The following is a 26,861-nucleotide window of genomic DNA, read 5'->3' on the forward strand; positions in this document are numbered from 1 at the left end:
ATCCATCCATCCATCCATCCATCCATCCATCCATCCATCCATCCATCCATCCATCCATCCATCCATCCATCCATCCTTTTCTCCTTATCCTGGGTCGGGTTGCAGGGGTAACAGTCTAAGAACCGAGGCCCAGACTTCCCACTTCCCAGCCACTTGTTCCAGGCGTTCCCAGGCCAGCCGAGAAACACCGTCCCTCCAGCAGGTCCTAGGTCTTATCCGGGGCCTCCTCCGGGTGGGACATGCCCGGAACACCTCGCGAGGGAGGCGTCCAGGAGGCATCCTAACCAGATGCCCAAGCCACCTCAACTGGCTCCTCTCGATTTGAAGGAGAAGTGGCTCTACTCTGAGTCTTTCATGAATTTCCGAGCTTCTTACCCTATTTCTAAGGGAGAGCCCAGACACCCTACGGAAAAAACTCATTTTAGCCGCTTGTATCTGCAATCTTGTACTTTTGGTCATGACCATAGATGACGGTAGGAATGTAGGTTGACCAATAAATCAAAGGTTTTGCTTTTTGACTCGGCTCTCTCTTCACCATGACGGACCAGTACAGCGCCCGCTTCACTGCAGACGCTAAACCAATCCATCTGTCAATCTCTTGCTCCCTCTTTCCCTCATTTGTGAACAAGTTCCCAAGATACTTAAACTCCTCCACTTGGGGCAGGACATCCCCCTGACTCGGCGAAGGCACTCTACCCTTTTCTGGCTCAATATCATGGCCTCAGATTTGGAGGCACTGGTCCTCATCCCGGCTGCTTCACACTCAGCTGCAAACCGTTCCAGCCAGAGGTGTAGATCACAACCTGAGGAAGTCAATAGGACCACATCATCCGCAAAAAGCAGAGATGCGATCCTAAGGCCACCAAAATGGATTGCCTCCGACAGCACTTAGAAATTCTGTCCATAAAATTAATGAACAGATTTGGTTGACAAAGAGCAGCCTTGGCATAGTCCAACTCTCACTGGAAACGAACCTGACTTACTGCCAGCAATGTGAGCCAGACTCTGACGCCAGTCATACAGAGACCTAACAGCCCGTATCAAAGGGCCTGGTACCTCATACACCCAGAGGACCCCCCCACAGGGTTCTCCGAGGACACAGTCAAAAGTCTATTCCAAGTCCACAAAACACATGTAGACCGGTTGGGCGAACTCCCATGCACCCTCCAGGATACTGCTGAGGGTGTAGAGCTGGTCCAGTGTTCCACGACCAGGATGAAAACCACACTGCTCTTCCTGAATCCAAGGTTCAATTATCCGACTGACACTTTATACTGAATAGACCTTGCCAGGGAGGGTTAAGAGTGTGATCCCTCTGTAATTGAAGCAAACACTCTGGCTCCCCTTTTTGAACAGGGGGACTACCACCCCAGTCTGCCAATCCAGGGGAACTGCTCCCGATGTCTATGCAGTATTGATGAGTCACGTCAATCAACACAACCCTACAACATCCAGAGCCTTAAGGAACTCCAGGCGAATCTCGTCCACCCCCACAGAAGATCTCTTTAACCACTCGGCGACCTCATCTCCAGAGATTGGAGAACCCGACTCAGAGTCCCCAGGCTCATCTTCTTCAATGGAAAGCATATTGGTGGGATTGAGGAGGTCTTCAAAGTTTTCTGCCCACAATGTCCCGAGTCGAGGTCAGCAGCACACCATCTCCACTATAAACACTGTTGGTGCTGAACTGCTTCCCCCTCTTGAGACACCAGATGGTGGACCAGAATCACCCCGAAGCCGTGCAGAAGTATTTTTCCATAGCCATTCCAAACTCCTCCCACACCCGATTTTTTGCCACAGCAACCAGCGGAGCCGCATCCCATTTGGACTGAGGAACGGCTTCAATGATCTGAACTCATCAGCTGTTTCAGGGTCCCACGGGCCAAATAGGCCCAGTAGGACTCCTTCTTCAGCCTGACAGCATCGCTCACTGAAGGTGTCCACCAATGGGTTCAAGGGTTGCCACCGTGACAGACACTTACTACATTACGGCCAAAGCTCCAAAAAACTGCCTCGACATTGGAGGCACAGAACATGGTCTACTCTGACTCAATGTCCTCCACCTCTCCCTGTGTTCAAAGTTCTGCCAGAAATGGAAGTTAAAGCTCTGTCTCACAGGAGACTCTGCCAGACATTCCCAGCAGACCCTCACAACATGTTTGAGGATGCCAAGTCTGACCGGCATCCTCCACAACCACTGGAGCCAACTCACCACCAGGTAGTGATCAGTGAACTGTGGCTGGGGAGAGGTGACATTCTATGTCCCAAGAGCCAGCTTCTGCAACCGAGGATCGGATCGCCAGGGTCCCCTCCCCCAGCCACCACCCATCCCACACAGCACCCGACCCCTTTCGCCCCTCCCACAGGTGGTGAGCCCATGGGAAGGAGGACCCATGTCTCCTCTTTGGGCTGAGCCTGGCCAGGCTCCATGGGTAAAAGCCCAGGAACCAGGCACTCGCCAATGTGCACCAGCTCCAGGCCTGATTTGTGATAACCACAGAACAGAAGGGGACCCCAATGAACTTTTGTTAGTTTTAAGTTTAAAAGATAATTTTGTTGCCCAAGGTTGTCAGAAGGTTTGTTGTCAAATGTGTGATTCCTTAAAATACTTAAGGATGTAAACCGTTCTCACCTCTATGATTACAGACTTTGGGTCTGTCTGGTTGATCTTCAGGATGAACACAGAGGTTTCAAGTGGATCATCAGGGCGTTGAGGAGGCTTGAGGTTCTGGTCAGCTACTGGGCGTGTCTGGCCTAGAATCACACCCACCTTGAGTTTTGGAGGCTTTTGAGATGCCACGGGCATTGTGACTGAGAAGAGTAGGACCAAGGTCCAGCCCACTACACCCATCATACCCTACAGAACACAGAAAGGCAAATGGGAAGAATGAAATCAATACTTTTGTCCTGAAAAAACTGTGGCCTTAAATGTTAATCCTGAATTGATATGATTTGTTTTCAACACATTAAATAAACTCTGGAAAACATGGAAGAAAATATAGAAAACAGACTGAGAAATTAACAGCATTTCCTTAAGAAAAATCTATCTGAACATTTTAATAATTTTTGGGCTAACAGTGATCAGCTACAGACCATCTGAAGGAAAATTTCATTATAGTAAGTGTCAGTCAAACAATGATGTAGAGCCAATATAAAAAAAACAATTTTATCATTCTTTAATCAATTTTAAGTGCCATTACAACAAAAAACAATTGAAAGGACTATTGCCTCAGTTTTTAACACTCCAGAGTGTTACCTTTTAGAAAATAAGGTAATTGGTCTGAGGAGGCTTGCTTAGTGTCAGAGCTGGAGAAAACTGGATGGGAGGTTATGTCCCACTAGTTCAGAAGAATTTTGTTTTGTCTAGAAGAGTGGTTCTTAACCTGGGTTCGATCGAACCCCAGGGGTTCGGTGAGTCGGTCTCAGGGGTTCGGTGGAGCATCTGCCACGGAGGTAAAGACACACTTGTGTAAAGTCGTGATGACGCACCCCTCTTTGCCATCACTTGCTCCAGAGGATCACATTACATTGCTTAGCCAATCAGAGCTGTGGAGGAGCCCTGATTGAAGGAGCTTGTGTCTTTCAGCAAAACTCACCGTTTTTACCAAATTCTTTTACTAAATCTGCTCCTTAGTCGCATCTTTTCGGGGTTGCTACTGCCTCTAGTGGTGTGGGGGTGGTAACACAGCTAATATAATTACATTACTAAATCAGAATATTGTGTTGGGAGGGGGAGAGGGGGGGACTAAGAAGGGTTCGGTGAATGCGCATATGAAACTGTGGGGTTTGGTACCCAAAAAAGGTTAAGAACCACTGGTCTAGAAAGACAGTCTCACAACACACATTAAGTTTTTTTTGTATTGCTACGAAAGCATATTTGTTATTAGAAGAGAAAAAGAAAAACACAATGTTGCTTTTTCAGCGCTATTTTCAGGCCAATAAAGCAGTTAAGACTTCACAAGCTCCTTCATAAAAAAAAATTTCCTTCATTAGTGACAAAATTCCATACATAATTTGTGTAATGCATAGCTGGTTTTTACAGTTGCTATTTTCATAATTGTACTTAAGAAGACTGCATCTATTTTGATGTTTTTTGTAAGAAAAAAGTGGCAAAGGCAAAGTGGCAAAGATTGTTTGTGAATGTTTGAACTAAAATAATGTGTGGAAGACATAAGTATTTGGAAAAACTATTGCAAGCTTTGCTAACAGGAAGCAAGGTTCCTTTATATTTATTTAAAGGGTACAACTGCAAAAGCTACATGAATTAAAAGAGCACAACTACCATTGTTTATATTAATCTACTAAGACTAATATTTCATGTGAAGCAAGTAACCTCAACTTTGTTTTTCTCCTAGAGTTCTGCAGATATGTCCATTTGAGACTTTGAGGTGTTCCGAAAGATATTTCCAGATTTTAATTTAGATATTTTTATTTACAAACTATTTGCTCTGCCTGGTTTCATGTGTAAATGAATAGTTCCACGTCCCTGCAGATCAATAGTTGATCTGCAGGGACGTGTTGGTGATAGTTTATTATCCCCAGCCTTAAAGAAGGAGCCGTGCGTTAACAGTACCGGTGCAGCTGGAGCTGATGCCGGGTCAAACAGTCATCCCTCAACGTGTCTTTATTAATAGAAAGCATTTTAATGTAGTAAATGTGCAACTTAGATGTGCAATAGTTCCTAATAAATGCAGTGGCACGCTGGCCTTGTCCAATACATGCTTCCTCTTTGTGAAATAACTGTTTGTCTTCAAATTCCAGCTGAAAGCTCTGCTGTTCAAAAAGTATTACCACTTGATTAATCAACACTATTTTTTGTTTCTGTTTTGTTGTTATTTTTTGCTTTGAAGTTTACTATGTTTTTTGTTGTTGTTGAGATGACCTTGTGTGCCATGAAAGGCACCTTTCAAATAAAATATGTTAATTTTATTATTAGAATTACTTGTATTACTACAAGCACGGACAGTTGCCATGGTTATTTGGACACGTGGTGGGCGTCTTCTGAGTATTTATACCAATTCACAAATGTATTTATGGGTGGGGACAGGGCGATGCATGTGGCACCAGCAGCTGTGCTCCATTTCACTCAATTTGGGATGTATAAATGAAAGTCGTGCAGCCAAATGTATGCGCACTGCTTCACACATCTGAATTTTTTTTGTGCGTTCGTTGCACTTTTCCAAATTTGTCCCTACAAAGTTGCACAGTATTTTACACGAGACCCCTGGTGAGCAACTACAAGAAATGTGTTACTGCTCCACTCATAGTATGCTAAGCTTAAAAGAAAAGTAGAAAGATATTTATCATGTAGTAGGCACTGCTTATGCAGAACTTTATAGGAATTAAGACTTTTAATAAAATCTACAGTGTCTCGTCTTGAAAGGCTGTGAAACCTCCCAGGTTTCTTAGATTGTCTTGAAGTTATCTTGATATACAAATTCAATTATGAGGTCAAGTGTCATGTACAAAAGCAAAGATTAACAATAAGATAAGTAAGTATTAGATGAAGCAGGAAATATATTGTCCTTTTTCTGCCTTTTACTTTTTAGATATTTCCTAAGTTAACATCAAAAAGACTGACCATTTTAAGATGAGGGTTAAACTTAACTTTCCCTGCTAAACCTCTTATAGGGCTTCAGATGCCCTGAATCGCTCTTCCAGTGTCTGCGTTTATTTGAACATAATCTATGCCCGCAGGCAACGTGCACAGTAAAGTGCCAGCGATTAATGGATAAAATAACCCTGAAATAAATGTAATCTGATTTTACCTCATTCGTGGGGTGTAGAGGGGAAAGTTTCCACATTGCTGAAGGCACACAAGTGTCTGCATCAATCAATAACATTTACTGTAATGAAAAAAAAGTGTGTCTTCCAATGGCATCTACTAAACGGAGTACCAGTCTAGCTCAGAGGAGACTGAGCAGTAGTTCCCTGTTTCAACACACTCTCTGTTACCTTTCTCTGTAATGAGAGCAGATCTGAAAAGCGGCAGATGAGTTGAGGAAATGCAGTGTGAAATGCCTGGGGCTGAATGGGAGCTAATGAAACCATGATGTGAATGCTACATTGCATCTCAGCCAATTTTTACACCACCACAGTCCAGCAGAGCTGAAAAAGCACCCCAGGAGGAAACATTCCATATTCAAAATTAAGTTACTTCTTCCAGATTTCTTCATCTTCCAGCTCCCTTTTTCTTACCCATGCATCCATATAGTACCTGTACATCTTTCTCTGGGAAATCTCCTGATGTGTGTGCATGAGTGTTTTTTTTTAATAATGTGTTTCCAGTTGGATGAGTGTGTGTATGATCCATGTCATCTTACACCCCATCTAATCAGGTCAATAAGGAAAGTCAGTGTGTTTCAGTGTGCTCTATATGCCCTGGTGCCCACAGAATAGCCTTTAGCTCCAGCAGCACTTAGCATACGCTGCTGGATCACACAGAGCTGCACTCCTGACTGAAAGAGTTAGTGTCAGTTTTTACCAAACAGGACAAGGCTACATTAACTTTTTTTCAGGAGTCAGCCTCAGCACTAACACTGCCAGGAACCAAAGTGTGCTGTGCCATGGTTTGTAAAATGGTTAGGTATAAAGGAGGGCTGCAGCTAATGACAACCAAACATTAAGTTGTTGAGACACTTATATTGTCCCAGTTAAAAAATATTTTTAATTGGGAGTCCTATTTTATGGGCTGTACATTCATGTAGAAAACAGTAAACTTGACTGTTCCTGACAAGAACTGACACCATCCACACAGAGGGTAAACCATAAAACGTCAGAGCTAGAAAAAAAGTCTTCTCTGAGTTTTGCATTAAAGTATGTTAATGTCAAAGTGAAAATTACACTTTTAATTAATGATATCATGCAAATAACAATATATAACATAAAATAAATGATTGCATAAATATTCACCCTCTTTAAAGTGACTGACCTAATTCAATAATGATCCAGCCAACTGGTGCTTGTAGTCTCACAATGAGTGAAATGGAGATCAGCTGAGTGCAGTGATTGTGTCTGAAGTGACACACCTGGGTCTGGGTAGTTCATTCACTGAGTTATCAGTGTTTCTGGCTACAATAAAAACATGACAACCAACGAATACCCCAAACAAGTCAGAGAAAAGATTATTGAAACTTCCAAGTAAGGGGATGGATACATAAAAATTCTCTCAAGCACTGAACATCCCCTGGATTTCAATTAAATTCACCATCTGGAAATTGAATAAATACAGTACGTTTTTCTTTTTGGTTTTTTTGGCCTAGATTAGACCGTCCTCACAAACTGAGTGAGAACAGCCATACAAAAAGGACACTAGTGAGAGAGCACTAGATCACCGTGACTACGCTGAAGAACTTACAAGTTCCAGCAGCTGAGGTGAAAGATACTCGGCATACAACAACTTTTGTCTGAGTTCTTCACTAGTCAAACCCTTTCTTGAAAGTGACAATGAGAAAGCTTCTGTTGAACAAAACGCAAGACAACATGGTCAAACGCCAGGAAGGTATTTGGTGTGATGAGATCAAAGTGGAGTTTTGTGGCCAGAATAAGCTGTTTGGCACACACCAAACACTGCACATTACCACAAACACACTATCCCCAATGTGAATTTTTATGGTGGCAGCATTTCACCTTTTTAGCAGCAGGCCCTAGAAGGCTTGTAAAAGTGGAAGATAAAATCAATGCAGTAAAATATAGAAAAGTCATGTATAACAATTTTTTATACCTAAAAGATGCCTAAATCTACATAGAAATGGTTTAAGGACAAAAAAGAAGTGTGTTCTGGAGTGGTCGAGTCAAAGCCCAGACGTCTGTCTAATCAAGAATTTGTGGCAGGACTTAAAAAGTGCTGTTTACGGCTAATGCCCATGAAACATGAGAGACCTTGAACAATTTTTAATGGAAAGATTAGTGTTAGGGTTAGTAGAGTAAAATTGCAATGTCCAGATTTGCAAGTCTGTTTGACACCTGTCCAAACAGTCACAGACTTCATGTCATTATTGTCATTATTTTGTAGAATTCTGTTTTCACTTTGAGATTAAAAGTTTTTTTTATTTATTTATTTAATTTTTTATATAAAAAAAGTCTAATTTTGTTTATCATGATTTATTTGTAAAAGCATTTAAAGGGTTAAATTTCTGATAGTATGAATACTTTTCATAGACACTATGATACCGAGACCTTAAGTTATAATTCTCAAACACCACACTTGTTTGAATTCACTTGAAACAAGCAAAGCATCATCTTTTTCTCCTCTGAAGTTAAATCTAAATGTACGAAAAACTGAAAATTGTGCCTCCGTCAAAGCAAAAGACAACAAGCCAAATACTCAAGTGGGAGTCAGCACTAAGAGGCCCTCAAGCTGCTTTAATGACAATGATTAAACATTGTGTATTGTTAACACAACCCAGGCTGAGTTTCTTGAATGTAAGCACATATTTTGCTTTTGCTATGTTACCCCTAACTCTTATTAAATTAAATCATGTGGGTGTAATTGCTTAAATCTATCAGCCCACAATTTTATTCCTTCATTCATGGCCAACCAAGCAGCCTCAGTGTCTAAAGATGCCAGCACAAATTATGATCTTACTATAGCGCTTTTCACTATATATGGCATCTTAAAGTCCAGATATTTTTTAACTCATTGCTCTATTGTTAATTTGTCTTGCTTTTCAATGGCAATGCACAGCTTCAAGTGAATGATCAGATACTTGTGTATCAGATGGTGTGGCATACACATTTTAATCAACTGCTTTGAAATGAATACATATGACACATACCTGCCCCTTCTATGCAAGTCATGCAACTGCAACTGAAATGTTGAAGCCATATTAATGTTAGTCAGTCTCATGCTATGCAAGGCATAGCACTGGTTTACTCTCCTCGGTAAGATACTTGGAATCACAAGATGGTTTGTGATTTATTATATAAGGATCTTCGACCACTTGGGGGCAGTCAGAAGGTATATAAAGAATCAGCAGGTTCAGAAACACTCAGACGAACCCATTCTGGCACCAAGACCCGTGACGGGTTCAAAGTCACATTAATCCACTGTTTTCCACATTCTGTCACTGGGTTAGAACCTCAGCAAGTCATAATCAATCTGCCTACACGTCTAAATGCTTTGAATTGCAGTCAGAGGTTTCTTCAGATTTACTGTAATACAGACTGCTACAAGAGATTTTTCCCTCCAACAGCCACCACTATCGGCAATAACTCTGAAGAGTTTGAATTAATATGAGTTACAACGACATTTAATTTCCCTTTGGGATCAATAAAGTATTTTTGAATTTTAACTTAATTTGAATTGCTGTGATGTGATTGGCTGATTCAATTCAATGTTTCATTTGCTGGCAGCCATTCTTTGCCTTTCTGTTTTGGTTCACAGATGGTCTGTTTCAGGACCATCTTTACTCTGTTATATTTTGTGATCTGCTCTATCATTATCTGCATAGGAGAGTTTTAAGTACTTTTTCAGCCTCAGTCATGGTGGGGCAGCTGAAATGTTACAGAAGTTTTCGAAAATGTATGCTTTTTTCATGAAAAAGGCATTATATAAAGTCAAACAATACATTAACAACAAAGACATAAATAACTCATCCAAAGTGTTGAATAATGAAGCAGTAAATCACATCATCTTTGTTATTATTTCTACCCCAGCACAGCCACTATTGCAAAAAAACTTTAATTGCATCTTTCTCCCACCCTTTCTGCTAATATTGCTTTGAATAGAGTTTTTAGTCATACAATGTTCATCAGTTTTTGTTTTATTTTCTTCACAGATTAGTTATTCAGCAAAAATCTAATTCCCACACTCCAAGAGGAAGAATCATATTTATATACTGTATGCACATAATTTACCGGTAATCTGCATGAAATTTGTGTCTGACTTACAGAAGTAGCAGCAATTATCAGAAACTGAAACTGTGTTGTAGGTACATTCTGAACAGAAGCAAGATCTGTAAAGATGCAGCTCAGACCTCAAATGGGAATGAGGTAAGACATCAAGCTTAATGTCACATGAAGAAAACTCTAAATAGTCAAACTAAACTGTTGTTTCTCAAATCGTTTACTGAGGTCTTGATTACACGCCGTGAATATTGCTTTAGCTGGTAACACTTTATTTGAAGGGGTGTGCATAAGACTGACATGACACTGTCATAAACATGAAGCAGTCTTTATGAATGTTTATGACTGTTGTCATGAAGTGTCATTCGGTAAATAATGACACTTTTAATGCAAAGTTGATTTAAAAGTTGCATTAAAAGTCCATTAAAAGTGCCAACTCTGCATGATTTTGTAAATAATGACAATTTAATGCAAAGTTGGCATTTTTAATGGACTTTCAATGCAACTTTTAAAGCAACTTTGCATTAAAAGTGTCATTATTTACCGAATGACACTTCATGACAACTGTCATAAACATTCATAAAGACTCCTTAATGTTCATGACAAGTGTTATGTCATGTTTATGACAGTGTTATGTCAGTCTTATGCACACCCCTTCAAACAAAGTGTTACCCATTAGCTCAGCCTCATCTCGTTTTAACATTCAGCATAAAACTAAATTAAAATACAGCACAAACACTGAGTTTAAAGCCCCATAAAGTATATTCTGAGAATATCGCAACTCAGTTTTCATGAATAACAACAAAAAAAGAACATAGTCTCTCTAGATCACCTGTGTTAATAGAATAATTTACTTGATAATGGTGTGTAAGAGTATTCATAGTTCATTCATACTACAATGTTGTAGCATTTTATCATTTTACACCTGCAGTAAGCATCCAGTTAGATATTTTAACATTGGTATTGTTACTTTTTTCCGCTATGAATGAAAAACAAACTTCACAACAGGACAAACATGGTAACTGATATCAAACACACACAACACACAAGACAAATGTAGCAAAATACACATTTTGATATGTTACACACACAAACCTCGGTGTACTTGTTGGGGATTTTTATGTGATATGCCAACACAAAGTAGTGCGTAATAGTGAAGTGGAAGGAAAAGAATAGATGGCTTTCAAAATGTTTTGTATGACAAACACTTCAAGTGTGGTATACATTTTTATTCAGCCACCCTGGTTCAACTCTTTGTATTAACCCTTTCTCTACAGTCTCAGCTGAATGTCTCGACCAGCTATAGACACTGAAATGTTTGACCACTCTTTTCATAAAATAGTTTAACCTCAGTCAGATTGGATTGATATAGTTTGTTAACGGTTAAATTAAAGTTTTGTCACAGATTCTTGATTGCATTTTGATCTAGACTTTGACTAGAGAATTCTAACACATAAACACAATTTGGTTTTATGTTTTGGTAAAACATGTGCTCCATTTTCAGCTGCTGTGGGTCACCTTCACGCTGCACTGTGTCAAACGATCCAAACCCTTTGCAAAACCTGTCGACCCCCTTCGCCTGTGAGGGCGCTGCACCAAGAACTACTGATGGAAACAACATGAAGCCTCTTTAGAGGTTGTGAGCTCACGTTCCTTCTTCATGAAATGTAAACAAAAAATGGAGTGGTGTCAGATTTCAGCAGTTGTAGGGTTTCTCATTTGTCTTTCGTAAAAGACCATGAATCATTTCTCCAGCTGGCATTAGACTCTCACGTTTCTTTAAGCTGTATTTACCCACAATGCCACAATGTCCACTTCCAGCTTTTGGAGTGGTCTGCGGTTCTCTTGGCATTCACGTATACATTTGAACCGTAGCAGAGTTCACTTGCTACGGTTTTTAGGCGGGTCACAGTTTGCTGTTTTTGGTCCGAATCCGAATGCAATTACATATTCACACCTTCCCTAACAAAACCAGGCTTTCTATATAAACAAGTTTAATTAAAGCAGACTAAATGGGGAATGCACCCATAGTTACATTTATTTTGTTCATAGCTTTCCAAAGGAAGTGAACTAAATATGAATGAAGCCACACCTTTAAGGTCTTTATTTGTAAGTTAAAACAATAAAAATTGTGTTCCTTTTTCTCCCACTTTAGTGAGGTAGTTTATGTTTATCATATTAAGTATCTGTACAGTGGATTTTACTATACATGCTCACGCACACAGGGATAGCAATTAATGTGTGAGGGTTTATAAGTTAAGATGTGGAAAATATAGAAACCAGCAATGAGGATAGTGATAACATTATTGTGCTTGACGATAGCGATATGGTAAATGGACAGAAGTTAGAAAGTGCTTTTTCAGTTACACTGACCACTTAAAGTGCTTAATATTAGAGCCACATTCACCCATTCACACAAACACACATTTATACACCAATGAGCAAATCAGCAGGCAAGTTAGGGGCACATTGACATGACAGGAGGAAGCCCAAAACAAATCTACAACCTTCCGATTGCAAGACGACTTCATAATATAAATTATGTTCATTTGTCATGCGTTCAAATAATGAGCTTACAGAGAACAGTTCAGTGGGAAGAACAGTCAAGTGATTTGGCTGTTTGGAAAGATCCACAATGTTCTAAAGTTATGAAGAGACTTGGCCACCCACCTTTATTGTTTCTCAGCTTTATTTGGCTCCAATAGCGCTGTGAGAAGCTCACCATGCTCTGCACTTTCTCATCCAGTCTGTTATATGCTGTGTGTCTACTGGGAAAAATAATTGGAAATACTTGCAGATGGAGGCGCAACATCTTTGGCAGCATCTTTCAGAACATATACCTTGCTTTCTGGCTTTTAAAAAAAAAAAATTTGTAAAATAAAAAATAATTTTACATTGTCCATTTGTGTGTGTAGCTTGTTCAGGTACTTGCATTTTACTTTAAAAACACAAAACCAAACTGGTGATGTTCTACCACAGCAGCAAGACAGAAACACTGGTGTGTGACAGATATGACCAGTGGTCAGTAAACAAGTGGTTGTACGCAACGTTATCTGCTGTTATGAAACGTACAATCAAAAACATGAAGATAATGCAGAAAAAATAGCTGAGGAACAGATTTAGTAAGAGAACTTTCTAAATGTGTCTAACAGTTGGGAGATTTATCTTCTTTTTGGGTGCAAAAAATAAACAATTCTACACAAATGCTCCTGACTTGCTCCAAACTCCGTAGAGAAAATGCATAAAAGACAGATTGTGTTAAAGCTGTGAAAATACACGACTTAGGTTGGATATGTTCGTTTGCGTGTTTTATGGTTTTTGATGTACAGAGACCTTGGTGCAACATTAGTTATTTGTGTCTTACATGGAGACAAAATCTAGCAGATGAGTGAATCTGAAATACACAAACAGAATCCACATTTGTGAGGTTTAAAAAAAATGATGAGAATGACTGCAGCTGCACTTTGTTTCAGCACAGTTGGATCAAAGTGCTGAGAGTTGGGGATAAATTAGATAAAAGAAAGCATTAAAATTAAAATCAAACATCAAAATAAAATGAAAACGCTAAACCCAAACTATTTTTCAAGTTTCAGATCTTAAAAAACCTAAACTGTAAGTTTAGATAATGCAGCTCAACAAGCCAACCGAAAACATTCAGAGAGAGAAAGTTTTTTTGGTTTTGCCATCAGAATTTCATGACAGTGTGAATATCTACCAGAAAATGGCAATAGATCCATATTTTTATTAAGATTTGGGCTTTTAGATAATGTGGCCTTAAACTTTTGATCAACTGATGAACAATCCATTTCACTTTAATGGCTGTTTGCATTAAATTGTTAACTCTTTTTTTGTCTCCCTTCCATTTATTCATTTCGCCTTTAGAAGTGAAATCTTGCCATTTTTTTAACTCGTCTTAAACGTTTGATCAGAAGCGTATCCATCATGTCTGAGGTGTCATCAGAGTCATACTCTGGTCTCGAAATATAAGGGGAGTCCTCATAACTAGGGATCTTCAGAATCTACCACTAAATCTATCAAAAATTGTCAATGCCATGAACCCAGCCTAATTACAAACATAGCAGAAGTGTCAAACCGTTAGCATTTTATAAAACTCTATAGTGGAAATCCATAATTTTTTTACTCTGATTTTACTGTCACAGTAAAACAGGAGAAACTGCTCCTATATAAACGTCAATGCATTACTTGTCACCCTTAAAAAGGAAACACTACAGGCTGCAAAAGCAGGAGAAAAGTTGAACATTGTTAGGTTGAAAAGAATACATCTATTTTGCATAGATCACAGATTAGACCTCATGAAAGGAGGAACAGTTTTTATTTTGCCGGTGATAAATTACTGCCATTAGTGGCAATAAACCAGGTGCTGCTTCAAATTAACCTCGGAATCACTGAACATACCTATATGTTCAGTGATTACAGCAAGTGATGCTTTGCTCTGCCAGTTATGAAAAATTCATTTTATAAATAAAATAAAGAAGAAAAACAAGAATGACATTTTTTCTCTGCGCAATCAGCCAACAAAACCAAGAACTTTGACTGACGGCTGCTGACAGATGCACATGAGACCAGTGATGCTCGGAGCGACTGAAAGTCATGAAACAATTAAATGACACAAGTCAGAGCATTGGACTTTGCTCCCAGCGTTTGGGTCACTTACTTGAAAAATCTAATCAGTTATCCACTGACCATTGCTCACTGCAAAAGTAATTACAAGATGAATGGCTTCAAATCATCCACTACTAAATATTGCATCTTTTGAATTAAAAATTAGCAGAAAAGGAACCATGACTTTGTGTTTCCGTTTCTTTGTGTTCAGGATGTTTATTGAACCTGTTTCTTTTTTATTGGACTGTTAATCCCACATTAAGGCTATTACAAAAGCACTGGAAAACCAACAAAGCAAGTCGAGCGCCAGCCTGACACTCTCCTTTTGTCAACAGGAGTGGTAGTGAGTTGTACAACACCACTACCAAGTTCATCCCATTCTTCTAACTATGAAGTCTGTCCTTTAAACTTTTACAAAGTACACTTACCAGCTCCTGAAAATCAGAAATTAAAACGTTATACAATTTAAAGTATTTTAATTTATCTTTCCTGAAACCATGTATCAAATTTAATGGCATTAAAATTCTCAGTAAACAAATGTTACATTTCTTTATCTCTGTCTGTATTTAGATGTTAGCATTTATGGGACCCTTGAAGGCCTGGGGGCCTTAAGAAGGACTTAATTTGGATTTAACAGAAGTTCAAATAATTGATATTTATTTTAAGATTTGTTGTTGTTAAGACTCTATAGTTGTGGCTTTAAGTATTGTTGGCAATGTGTTCCAGTAACATAATCACCCAGTAATATTTTTTACATTTCCTGTCAACTTAACATCTTTTAATACAAAACCATGGTGGACCACCTCAGCGCCCCAACTATCAAGCTTAGCAAGTTTTTTGGGGGAAACCCTGCTCAGAGTACAGATGCAGCTCACCCAAATCATAAAATAAAATCACCTAATGTGATTCAAGCCCCTAATCGGGATTGTATTTCCCTTCAGGCAGTGGAATACCTGGGGATATCCAAGAAGGAGCTCAGGAGTGTTGGTGCAGAGATGGATGTCTTAGATTCAATCCTGAACTTATCTTGACACACAATATGTGGAGGGGAGAAAGGAAGGAATGAAGGGATGAAGGAAGGAAGACAGAATTTTAGTTCTGACTTTCATTTTAATGCTATTTTCTGACTAAAACAACAGGTTTAGAGATTATAATAGCTCAACCTTCCAACTGAAAGAAAATGTCCTTCTGTTTGATCAGTAATTTATAATTCAGGCCTGTGTACATTTATCTTTTAATTTGTGCATGTTCTGTGTTTCTATATCCAGAATTTTTTTTCCTGAAATCATCTGAAATGTTGCATCACAGTGAAAGGAGACATTTCAAGTAGGTATTAAAATATCCCTTTCTGAATTACATAAGATTAATAAAATAAAACAAGGAGCATGCAGGAAATATTACAGATTAACTTTGAAATCATACATTTAAATGAGCTTTTTATGACTTGGTTATAGATCACTTTGTTTTGTTATCCACCCATATGGACACTAAACTGCTGAATGTTTGTTGTCTTATTTCAAACAGATGTAAAGAAATGTCACCTATTTATCTGTTTAAGGATGTGAAACTCTTAACAGCCTGACAGACTCTTTTCACATACAATTTTCAAGAATATGGAAAAATGTTTCCACTTTTGAATCATGAGAAATGTTTGTGACTAATCTGTGTGGGAAGTGATGTCATGAAATCATAAAATGATTTTCCGTTATTCAAAACAGCACAAAGTCGAGACTTAAACCATCAGTGGTTCGTGACAAATAAATTAAGCTGTACAGTGCTACTATACAGTGTCATTAGATGCTATGTTGCTTTAAGTTATGAAAAAGTTATTGAAATCTGCTGTTCCACAAGGAAATATACTTAATCTGGTCTAGGGAATATCTAAGACATTATATCACTGAGTGAACCACTTTACTCTGTGGACGTGTTGAGCAGAAATAACTGGTGAGTCACATCATTTAAGACTTTGCCAAATACATTTTAGGAAAAGGTGATTCCATCCCCTCTTATAGGCATTGCACCTTCTTTCAAACAGAATTACTGTGTGCAATTCAGATTTTTACCCTTTTACTTCTTCACTCTTCTTATTTAGGAGAATGTTAAGTATTATGGAGCCGAATTAATAGAATTTATTTGGTTTTGAGGACACACACCATCCGTCTGACATTCTACCACACTCATGGTGAAAGACTGCTGACCTCACACTTGTCCATCAGATAGTCACTGACACCATCCACAAGGAGTGTAAGCAGCAAATAGTCCTTGATATAGAATCTGGCTGTTGAAAAAAAAAAGAAGTGTTTTAACAACGTATAACTACTTGTTTATCAAAATCAGGTCCAGGAGGGAAATCCTAACATCCCTCTGCCAGTGATAGGCTCAAGTTTATTCTGGGGTTTAACCCAATGCATTTCCAAGCCAGAAATGAAAATGAGTTGAAATGATTCTTTTGTAAAATGCCTTGAAATTATATTTGTTGTGAATTGGCACTATATAAATACACTGAATTGGATTGAAGAGATAAATACTCCCTCCCAGGTGTTCTGAGTTTGTCTCATGTCTTCTCTTTTCTATCTCTAAGGCTAATCTTGACCACCATTAGCAGACACCTCCTATCCAGGATATCATTACTTTGGCCTTGAATCTCAACTCATGACCCATAAGTGAGGGTGGAAATACAGACAGACTGGCATACACTTTTAGGTAGCTCTTTCTTCACTATTGAATACTGGAGCAATGTCTACATTATGAAAAACGATCCATCAATCTATCTCTATCTATTTCCCTTCTGAACGAGACAAGACACTTTAACTTCTCTGCTTGAGGCAAGCACTGACTCCTGATACAATTCACCTGTTTTGCTGCTGAGTGTTTTGTTGTCCTGAGCTTTAGGCTTTAATTGGGATTTTCATGGTAAATTGATCTCATTGACCTGTCAGACAAAGAATGACAGAGATCTTGATAAACAAAGATAACTTTAGTAGTGTACCTTGTATGGAGGAGGAGGACCAGGGCATCCTCATGGAACCAGAATGGAATGGGAGATTGAGAGCTCTCCAGAGAGACTTGACTCTCTATGATTTGGACATATACAGCCTGAAAAGGCAACAGGAGGCCATCTCCACATGGGCCAACAGGGAGAGGGGAAGAGGCCAGTACAATGTGTGCCATTGATCAGGTGAAGATGGGTGCCTATAGGCATGCTGATTCCAAGTGATAATATGTTTTAATGAAATAATAAATAATAATTAGTTATTTCTTGGAATGCCTGCCTAACTCTTGTGTTCAGAAAAATAGGTGAGAGATAGCACTAATGTGTATATGTAAATTGAGGCTAACGCATATGAGTTTGTGAGTATGGATATATGGATGTATATACTTAAGACATATGTAAACCCAGATAAAATGACAAATTAATCAACCTGTTTATTTTTATTTTTGATTTGATTCAATAATGAGGGCCCATCTGAAAATATAGTATGAGTTTATGGGGTAGGAGTTCATAAGTTTCTTACTTCTTCCTACTCCTTTTTGAGAATGTAAAGATTACTGTGGTGCAAAAATGTGTCTTTTGCATTCCTTGTTCTTGTGCATGATTTTATACTACTATCATGTTCGAAGTAAAAATAAATTAATTTTTTTCAACATAATAAATGGTACTTTTTTTCATCACCAAGTGTAAAACCAATTTGCAGATGGTCGAAAAAGTTATTATTATTTAGCTTAGTTATTCTTGCTCCAGTCTTCTTATCAGTCTATCTGTCTTAACATAGATTCCATTTATGAATGCCTTTGTTGCAGTTGTACTTCTCCTCTTTAGTTCCACAGATAACTCCACAGTCTAAGATCTAGTATTGAGGTCGCTCCGCAAAGCTGGACAACAAAGACAGTGACGAGTAAACCTGCACTTGACAGTTTGAGTGACGTTAAACACAGATACTTTGATGAAAACCTTCACTGCTTTCTTCACAGCCATCAGATACTGAACACGACTTTGAAAAGGATGTGTCCTGAGGTGATGACTTTTCAAAAATGGTTCCAGTCATGTTGTAGATCATCTCAATTAGTGGAGAAAAGGAAGAAAACGTTTGAGCTGAGCCAAACAAAAATAAATAAATGCTCCTATTTTATGATCAAAGAAAACATCCTCTAAGGTAATTTGATGACTAACATAAAATTACCCCTTAGTATACCATATTTAATATGGATTTTCTCTATCATCTTGTCATCTGACTCGTTCCTACAGTTCAGAGTTTTTGGGTATGAAATATGCTTCTAAAATAAAAATGATTAAAATCAACTTGTTAGACATGTAGCAAACCCAACAAGTTAAAAACACCAAACTCACCCGTGTTACAAAAACACTAAACAGTATGTTGAACTGAGACTGAGCCCTCCTTAAGAATTTATAATGCAAATTTCCTAGCTCTTAATTATTGAAAGGACCTGAAACATTAAAATGACACAGGGCACTTTCAGACAATGGCTGGTAAGTCTTGTTAGACAATCTGATGTAATGATAAAATAAATTAAATTTTAACTAAAAAAAATAGGGTTTGTTCTCATTTTTATGTATGAGAAGCATGCCACTCTCTTCAACAATCTATTATTGATGGGATTGACGAGATACAGTATATGAACCCATTTTAAACCCATTTAAAGACTATATTTTGCAACAAATTTCTGGGGAAATAATCTCGATACATGGATTTTTGCTATTATTTTTTACATCACACTGAGTTAAAGAATAGCAAAGTAACAAAAAAGTGAGACAAATTGTGACGGAGGAGCCGTCACAAGCATTCTGTGTCAGCATGCGAGCACACCCGCACACATACACACGGTTTTACACACAAACATACACAATCACTAACTCACTTTTTGTTGCAGCTTAAACTGACATGGTTCATCGTGGGTGCACACGCGGTGTTCCTGCTCCAGTTAACATATCCATCCTAACCTGCTGTTTTCAGTTCCAAACATTTTCCCGGTTCTGTTTTCAAGCAGGGTTGTTCCCGGACTGTGGCGCGCCAGGAGAGTCATGTGATGACGTAGTGATGTCATCGGCATGTACTGAATGTTTTCTATTAAATTGAGTATTGTATTTTGATCACAAGTTTATCTATTTATATGTATATTTTTTTCTTCTTTTTCTTAGATTTATTTATTATTACTTTCTTTACTTTAGGAGTTTACTTGAGTTAGAAGTAATTGTTTAGTTGTTTTTGCTTGTTTTTTGCTGTGGGCAGGGCCTTTAAAAGCAGGACTGTGTTCCACTTTGAGTCAGTCTGTAGCTAGACTCCTGAGAAGTAACACTGAAGGTGATGGACTCTTGCATTTGAAGGTACTGCTGTTTGTTTGATCTTAATCTCTCTGGGACATCCTTTGTACATGTTCTGTTCCTCTCCAAGTTGTTCACCTGAAGAAAAGCTTAATAAATTTCACTAAAATGATCTTTGGCCTTGGGCAGTAATTTTTGTTTGTCCAAGTCATAAGAGAACCCTGTCACACAAATGTAGTGAAATTCAGTGCCTTGCAAAAGTATGAGTACCTCTTCCACTTTCACAGCTCTGGTTGCACTAGGGCTGGGTCGTCCTGGTGGAAGGCGAACCTCTGCCCCAGTCTTATGTTTTTTTACAACCTCTCAAAGGCTTTCTTCCAAGGTTTCCCTTATACAGAGTAATCCATCTTCCCATCACATCTGACCACCTTCTCCATGGTTCCAGTCAGGGTGTGATGAAGTGTCATGGCGTTCTGTTCAATGTGGGACCAAAATTGCAACATTTGTTAAATTTCAGCTGGTGCAGTTCACACTATGTGTCAAATGATATATTTATGGTATATCTTCTACTGGCTAACCGTGATAATGCTTGTTGATGACGTAATCGGCCGACATCAAAACAGAGCAAGCGGGAAGCAGCGTGGCTGAGAGCGCAAGGGAAGACCAGGTTCAAAAAACATCAGTTATCTGGCACTCAGGAGAAGAGCGGCAGATGTCACTGTCAGACAGCGGGGATGCGAGAGGTAAAAGAACCAGATCATTCTGACCCAGGCATCTAATCCACTTTTAAAAAACTGAACTATCCCTTTAAGAATTTATTTCATCATTGTAAAAAAAAGCTTTTTTTTTGTTGAGTTTGTTTAATAGAAGAATCTATTGCAACAAAATGACCTGAAGCTAGACAGTGAGAATGTATAAATTAAACAATGTAATGACCTAATCCATGTAAAAAGGAAAGAGTGACTGACAGAATTCTGATTTTATTAAACTGTTAATACAATTAAGCTGTGTTATTAAAGCATTGCAATGTTTCAATGTTTTGTAATTATTTTCAGCTGCTACTATTTTGCTTTAAATGATTTCTGTGCCTCACATAAAGAACAAACAAAGAGAAAAGAGTTTGCTTGCACATGTCTGCATATAGATTCAATTTCTGAGTCATCAAAAGCTTAGTCGTGCCGGGGTTTGGGATTACTCTTTAAGCATTTTTAAGATGGATGTCTTAGAAGATTCACATTTTAAAGCAATTTGGCAAAGACAGCCTGAAGTTGTGGGAGTATAAGAAAACAGCAATAACATGTTATTGTTGGAGGTATTAATGGTGAAAAAAATGGAAGATTATATCCAAATCTTATAAAGGCAAAAAGTTGTCTTTATAAGATTAAACCACTCAGAATTTGTTTTTGAAAGAAATAATACCATGTGTTTAGAAACATAATATTACTGATCATTTAAAAGAAAGCCTGATAGGTTGCAGAGATGAGGCTGTTTCACTGTCTCAGTACTGTGACTTTTTCCAATTTCCCCAGTAAAAGTTCTGTTCTTGATGTTACACGTTCACATTTTTTAGTAGCCATTGGACAAGAGGGTGAGTACACCCTGGATGTATCCCCATTCTAGCATGATTCATTTCAAAGTTCATCATAATTTTAAAACCTACTTTTGCGGCATGAAAATACGACTATGACTCACACTTCTAACACATCAAAGCACACATAATGGCACTGTCTATAAATCTGGTTTGGTCAACAGAAAACACATTGTATTCTTGAAAGTATATATATTTTTGAGGATATGTCCAAATGCACAAAAAAAATCAAGTACAGATTGTTTTGCTATGAAGATCATCTATGTAGAAAATGCAGTTTGGCTCTCTGAATGTAAACAGGTGACAAGACTGGAGAAGTGCCCATCCACTAAAAATGGTTTCCTCCTTGGAAAAAATTGGCTTCCTGGGTTTCGGAAAAAGAACAATCCAAATCTAAGGACAGTTTATGCCACAGCTGAACTGTGGCATGAACTGTCACAGTTCATGCCATGGATATGACTGAGTACCTGCTCAATCATATCCATAGATTGAGGTGCTCAACACTCAGATTCCAGACGCAAGTATGTTGTGATCACAGTGCTAATGAGAGGTGTTAATCTCCCTTCCCCTGATAACATTCTGTATGCAGCATTGATGTTTTTATTATTAAAAAAAAAGACCTATCAAGTTTCAGTGGAGTGATAGATAGCATCCTTAGAATAATATTTTGGAAGCTACCATACTATTATGCAGCAGAACCCTCACAAATAAAACATTAACTGATTATTTCACGTGAAAAGTACACAGCAAATTTGGAAGTGTTCCATCAACTCCTACAGAGTTAAATTTTACACTTTTAAGGTGTCTATATAGGTCCACACTGGATGGTGTAGAAGTTACACTTTTGAAAGTGTTATTTCTGATAGAGTTGAATCAACACTCACAGTTGCTGAAATCAAATACACTTCAGTGTTAATCTACCCAAAAACTAGTGTATACTGTCAAAAGTTAACACTATGAATGTGCTAATCCAACACAGAACAGTGTAAAATATATATTGACATAGAAATCAGAGTTTTGAAATACTACTGGCAGGGTGTACTGTGGTGGCGTAGGGGATTAGCACAGCCCACATATGAAGGCTCTAGTTTTCAATGCGGCTGTCGTGGGTTGGCTTCCCGGTCTTCCACGTTTTTTTGTCAATTTACTACCAAAAGCCACTAGACCAATTAAAACCTTCCCCCCCCCCAGAAACTACTGGCCATCAATAATCTCCAAATTCATTTTAAGACATTAGATGCTACAAAAACACCAGCACCATTCGCAGAATATAATTACTTTTATTTCAAAACATCAAACAGCACTGACAGCAATATACAACAAAGGTCATGGTACTTTGCACTGAAGGTGAAGTGTGCCGTCTTGTGGTCACCGATAGTGAAGTGTCTTTGGTGCTGCTCTTGTTTTCACCAATATGAAGGAGGAAGACTTCCAGCCTGGAAGGAAAAACAAGAAATATAGCAGAAACATTAGGATAATAAATAAATATTTTAAAAAGTAGTGTGAGCAAAATTAATCACTCACCTGTGTGTGTCACAGTCATAGTCATTCAAATTACTCTGCCCACCTGGTTTACAAGACAAAGCATAAAGAAGTCAGAAATAATTACTAAAAAAATTAGTCGGCTTATAGAAAAAAATTTGGACAGCATTAAAAGTCGTGCCAACCTGTCTGAAGAAATGTGTTGAAGTCTTCATAACAGGATTCAATCACCAACATGACACTGACAAAGAAAAAAACATTTTGGCAGTTTTTAGATGTGCCACAGGTACAAAACACCAGAGTCAAATGGCTCAATTGCCTCCTCATTGTGTAGATATGTTCTCCAGAGTCCTGCTAATCACCTAAATATTGTATTCAGGTGTGGTGCAGCAGCAGCACATCTAAATGTTGCAGGACAGTGGCCCTCCAGGACTGGAGTTTGACACCTGTGGCTTAGATCAAGCCAACGGTCCAGCACAGCCACTCCCCCATTTTACAGTCTACAGCCAAAAACTTAAAGAAAACGACCCGCAGCTAAATAATGCTAATTCAAATGGCCTCCTGATTTTCCAGACAGTTTCAATGTTAGGTTAAGATAATAAACAGTCATATATATCGTGATATTTGGATATCACGATATATATGTTTGGACAAATAAACATACTTTAAGCAACCTGTGTATATGAATCAATACTCGTGCAAACGGAAAAATAAATGCCTCCATAAGAAATAGTGAAAAACATGATCATTTTAACATGGAACTTACCTTGTTATAATAAGCTCCAGACAAGACGCCATACTGCTGCCTCCGCTCCTCAGGCAAACATGTGACGCAGTAGCGGAACAAGACGGCGTGGGCCGGGGGGCGGGGCTAATGACCGGGCCCAAAGAATAAAGCTCATGATAATTTAACCTTACAACATGGACATGCCCGCAACAGCGGAGCTAACAAGTTTCACCACCACAGAGAGCGACTATGCCATTTTGAAGTCCATCTGACATGAAGTACAATAAACCAAGAGAAGAACAGAAACAAGAGGCTACTGGTCACTAATGATGAAACAACACAAATTCAAAACATGTTAAAGTTCCGTAGCTCTAGCTAGTTTGCTATTTGTTGCCAAGTGACTGATGATGACGTTGGTGACAAGCTTAACCCAGAATGCACCTGGAGAAAATAAGGACGATTAATTTGTAGTTTTTTGCGTCATAAAGTCAAATATAAGAGTGAAAATAAAGCCAGTCATGTAGCACAACATTTTATTAAATATTTTACACCAACTATGTCACTAAAATCAGTCAGTCTGGTAAGGTTTTTTGCAACCATGAGTCAACAATGGGGCACCCTACTACAGTATATATATAACACCTCTAGTTTTGATACGGAAAAACTTTGTTTTAACACTGGATTTTAACTACTAATAATATACACCCCAGAGTTACATAAACAGAAAGTGACTTTATAAGAGTAAAATTAACTCTGCTTTTGCAAAAAGTCTACTAACACCAAAACATTTAACACTTTTGAATTTGCTGTGTATAGTATTAAGTTGTGTTTACTTTCTATTAATTTTGTCAAACCTCCAAGAGTTGAATAAACTAGAGATTTTAGGTTAGCACTTAAAAAAACTGAAAGAAGAAAAAGACAGGAGTGGGAACTATTTCCCAGAATGCTTAGCGGCATGTTTTTGTATCCTGTATTGCAACGTAAGTGAGATGGAAGTCTGTTACATTGATCTGACTCTTGTGTGTTATTAAAGCAAATGTTTATTTAATCCAACTGATAGTTTATAAAGCTTGAGGATAATGTTCTATTCACACACAATGTTAATGAGCATAATTCATTATGATGTTTATCCATCCATCCATCCATTTTCTGTACACCCTTGTCCCAAGTCGGAAGGGTTGCTGGTGCCCATCTCCAGCTAACGTTCCGGGCGAGAGGTGGGATACATCCTGGACAGGTCGCCAGTCTGTCGCAGTATTATGTTTAATAAAATTCATTATCAGATCAGAAATTTTGTTAATGAAATTTGAAACAAGAATTTAAGTTATTCAAAAGTAAAATAAGTACCTATTTTAACTTAATTATGTGAGTAAAATTAATGGAGAAATGTGTGCTCTTTAACTAGCTGAGGGCAGTTTTTTCTTGCATATTGTGAAATAATTATTTGGTTTAAATTGCATCATTAAGTTAAAAATCATAATTTAAGATTAATGAACTTAAAAAAAAACATTTTAGACAACTTATCCCTTGTTGTTAAATCGTCTTCATGAACTTTAATCTTCCAAAAGAATTTTATTGTTGACTTAAATTGCATTTTGAAGGCAGTAGGTGGACTTACATTTTCAAGTTAAATGACCTTCAAATATTTTACAGTGAAATTGAGTTTAGTGTTGGAAATATCATTTCTTAGCAGTAACATTTTGCTGCTTTCTCAACCGAGTCTGAATGATACTCAATTTCTTTCACTTTTTTTTACAGTTTGAGACAAGATATAAATGTAACTATACAAAGTTTACAAACCTAAACACAACTACAATGAAGTATTGCAAAAATGCAGCTATTTGCCCTTTACAGTGTAACCTTTTATATGAGGCTGTCACACTAAACCCAGGAAATGTTACGGCCACTAAAGTGGCACAGGTGTTTTGCAGCAAAGCTTAACATTGTTATATAAGGCACATTTAGTAAAAACTAATTACCCATTTAGCCATAACAGAGTACAGGTTCAACAATAACAGAAGACTATATCGCCTCTGCACTGTGAATGCTTTGCAAACCGTAAATGAGGTTACTGAACTGGGTACAGCCTTAAGAGTTATATTACTGGTACTCTAAGTTTGAAGATTCTCAACTAAGCTGTTCAAAAAAGACAAATGTATTTAGCAGAAAAGGGGGGAAAATGTAGATCTCCTATAGCAAAAAGCTGTCACATTTGATCAGTGCTAAGTTCGACTTGATATTTATTTTGTGAAATATTTTTTTTGTGAAATGAACACACTAATTTATTTATTTTTTTTGACGAACTGGATCTGATTGCAGTTTTTTCTGAAACTGAATTTATGGTTTCTCATGAAGCTGATACCTAAAACAATATTGATATATGAATTTTGACTGTTTGCAAGTAATAATTATAATTCATAGAGAAAATTGGATTCTAAAGTGTCATGAACAGTACATAGAAAGATTTAAACAGCTTGTGGCTGCAGACTTCTCGTGTGCAATTGTGCAAAGTAGCAATAATTTTCTGCATGGAACAAATTTGTTTACGCAAAGTAATGCGTGAGTGAATGTTATCTTTCAAGGCATGTAATTATGAAGCTACGTGACTATTTAGAACTATTTTTAAGGAGGGAAACTCCAAAGCCATAACAGTTTAGAAAGGAAACACACATTTAAAAATTGGAGGTTAAGAAGACACGGTATGGCTCGGTGATATGGCAAAAAAAATCCTATCTCAATAAAATTTCTCTTATCAGTCAATATTGATATATATCATGATATAAAACAAATCCCTACTTTTGTCAATCTTTAGTGTTCCTTGCTACAATTAATTGACATGAAGACAGTTATTTTTCATATAAAAAAAATAATGTGACGAACATGACGAAACATCATACCACTGCTTTGAAAAAAATAAAGGAGGCAAGTCTTAAACTAAAATCATCAAGCATTACAGGAGAACAAAAATTGACATTCTTTTCTTAATGTCAACTAAATAAAATAGTTGCAGCATGTTAGCAGTCTATTAATGTGAAAATCAACTATTACGCTTCCTAGAAAAAGCTAGAATAGGTCTGTGGGCTGTAGAAAACATGTTCATTACGCTTAATACACAAAATCATTCTCAGTTATTGAGATTTCATTCAATCAGTTCGGACTGTTTTGAGCTCATTAATGAATGCACTGTTTTAGGGCTAGGTCAAGGTCAAGAGTGGAAACCTTGTGCCCTTTCTAACACAATAATACTATGGAAAGCCTAAATACCAGCAAAAACACTGCTGGAATTTGGACCAACAGGAGACTTGGCCTACATA

At 37.9% G+C, this 26,861-nt stretch overlaps 1 protein-coding gene and 1 long non-coding RNA gene across 2 annotated transcripts in view; both read right to left on the reverse strand.

The window, feature by feature from the left end:
• Nucleotides 1-26,861, reverse strand: part of LOC108166304 (glutamate receptor ionotropic, NMDA 2A-like) — a 122,245-nt gene that overhangs the window by 72,607 nt on the left and 22,777 nt on the right. The window contains exon 3 of the mRNA XM_017304851.1: nucleotides 2,633-2,857. Within this exon, the coding sequence (XP_017160340.1) occupies nucleotides 2,633-2,857 (225 nt within the window). The remainder of the gene's footprint in view (nucleotides 1-2,632; nucleotides 2,858-26,861) is intronic.
• On the reverse strand, nucleotides 22,698-24,003 carry LOC103462216 (uncharacterized). The gene is made up of 4 exons (XR_533301.2): nucleotides 23,587-24,003; nucleotides 23,006-23,061; nucleotides 22,863-22,905; nucleotides 22,698-22,774 (listed from the first exon to the last, which is right to left on the reverse strand). It is a non-coding gene; the product is annotated as an uncharacterized LOC103462216 (long non-coding RNA).

This window comes from Poecilia reticulata, linkage group LG1, assembly GCF_000633615.1.
Source record: "Poecilia reticulata strain Guanapo linkage group LG1, Guppy_female_1.0+MT, whole genome shotgun sequence".
Classification (NCBI taxonomy): Eukaryota; Metazoa; Chordata; class Actinopteri; order Cyprinodontiformes; family Poeciliidae; genus Poecilia; species Poecilia reticulata.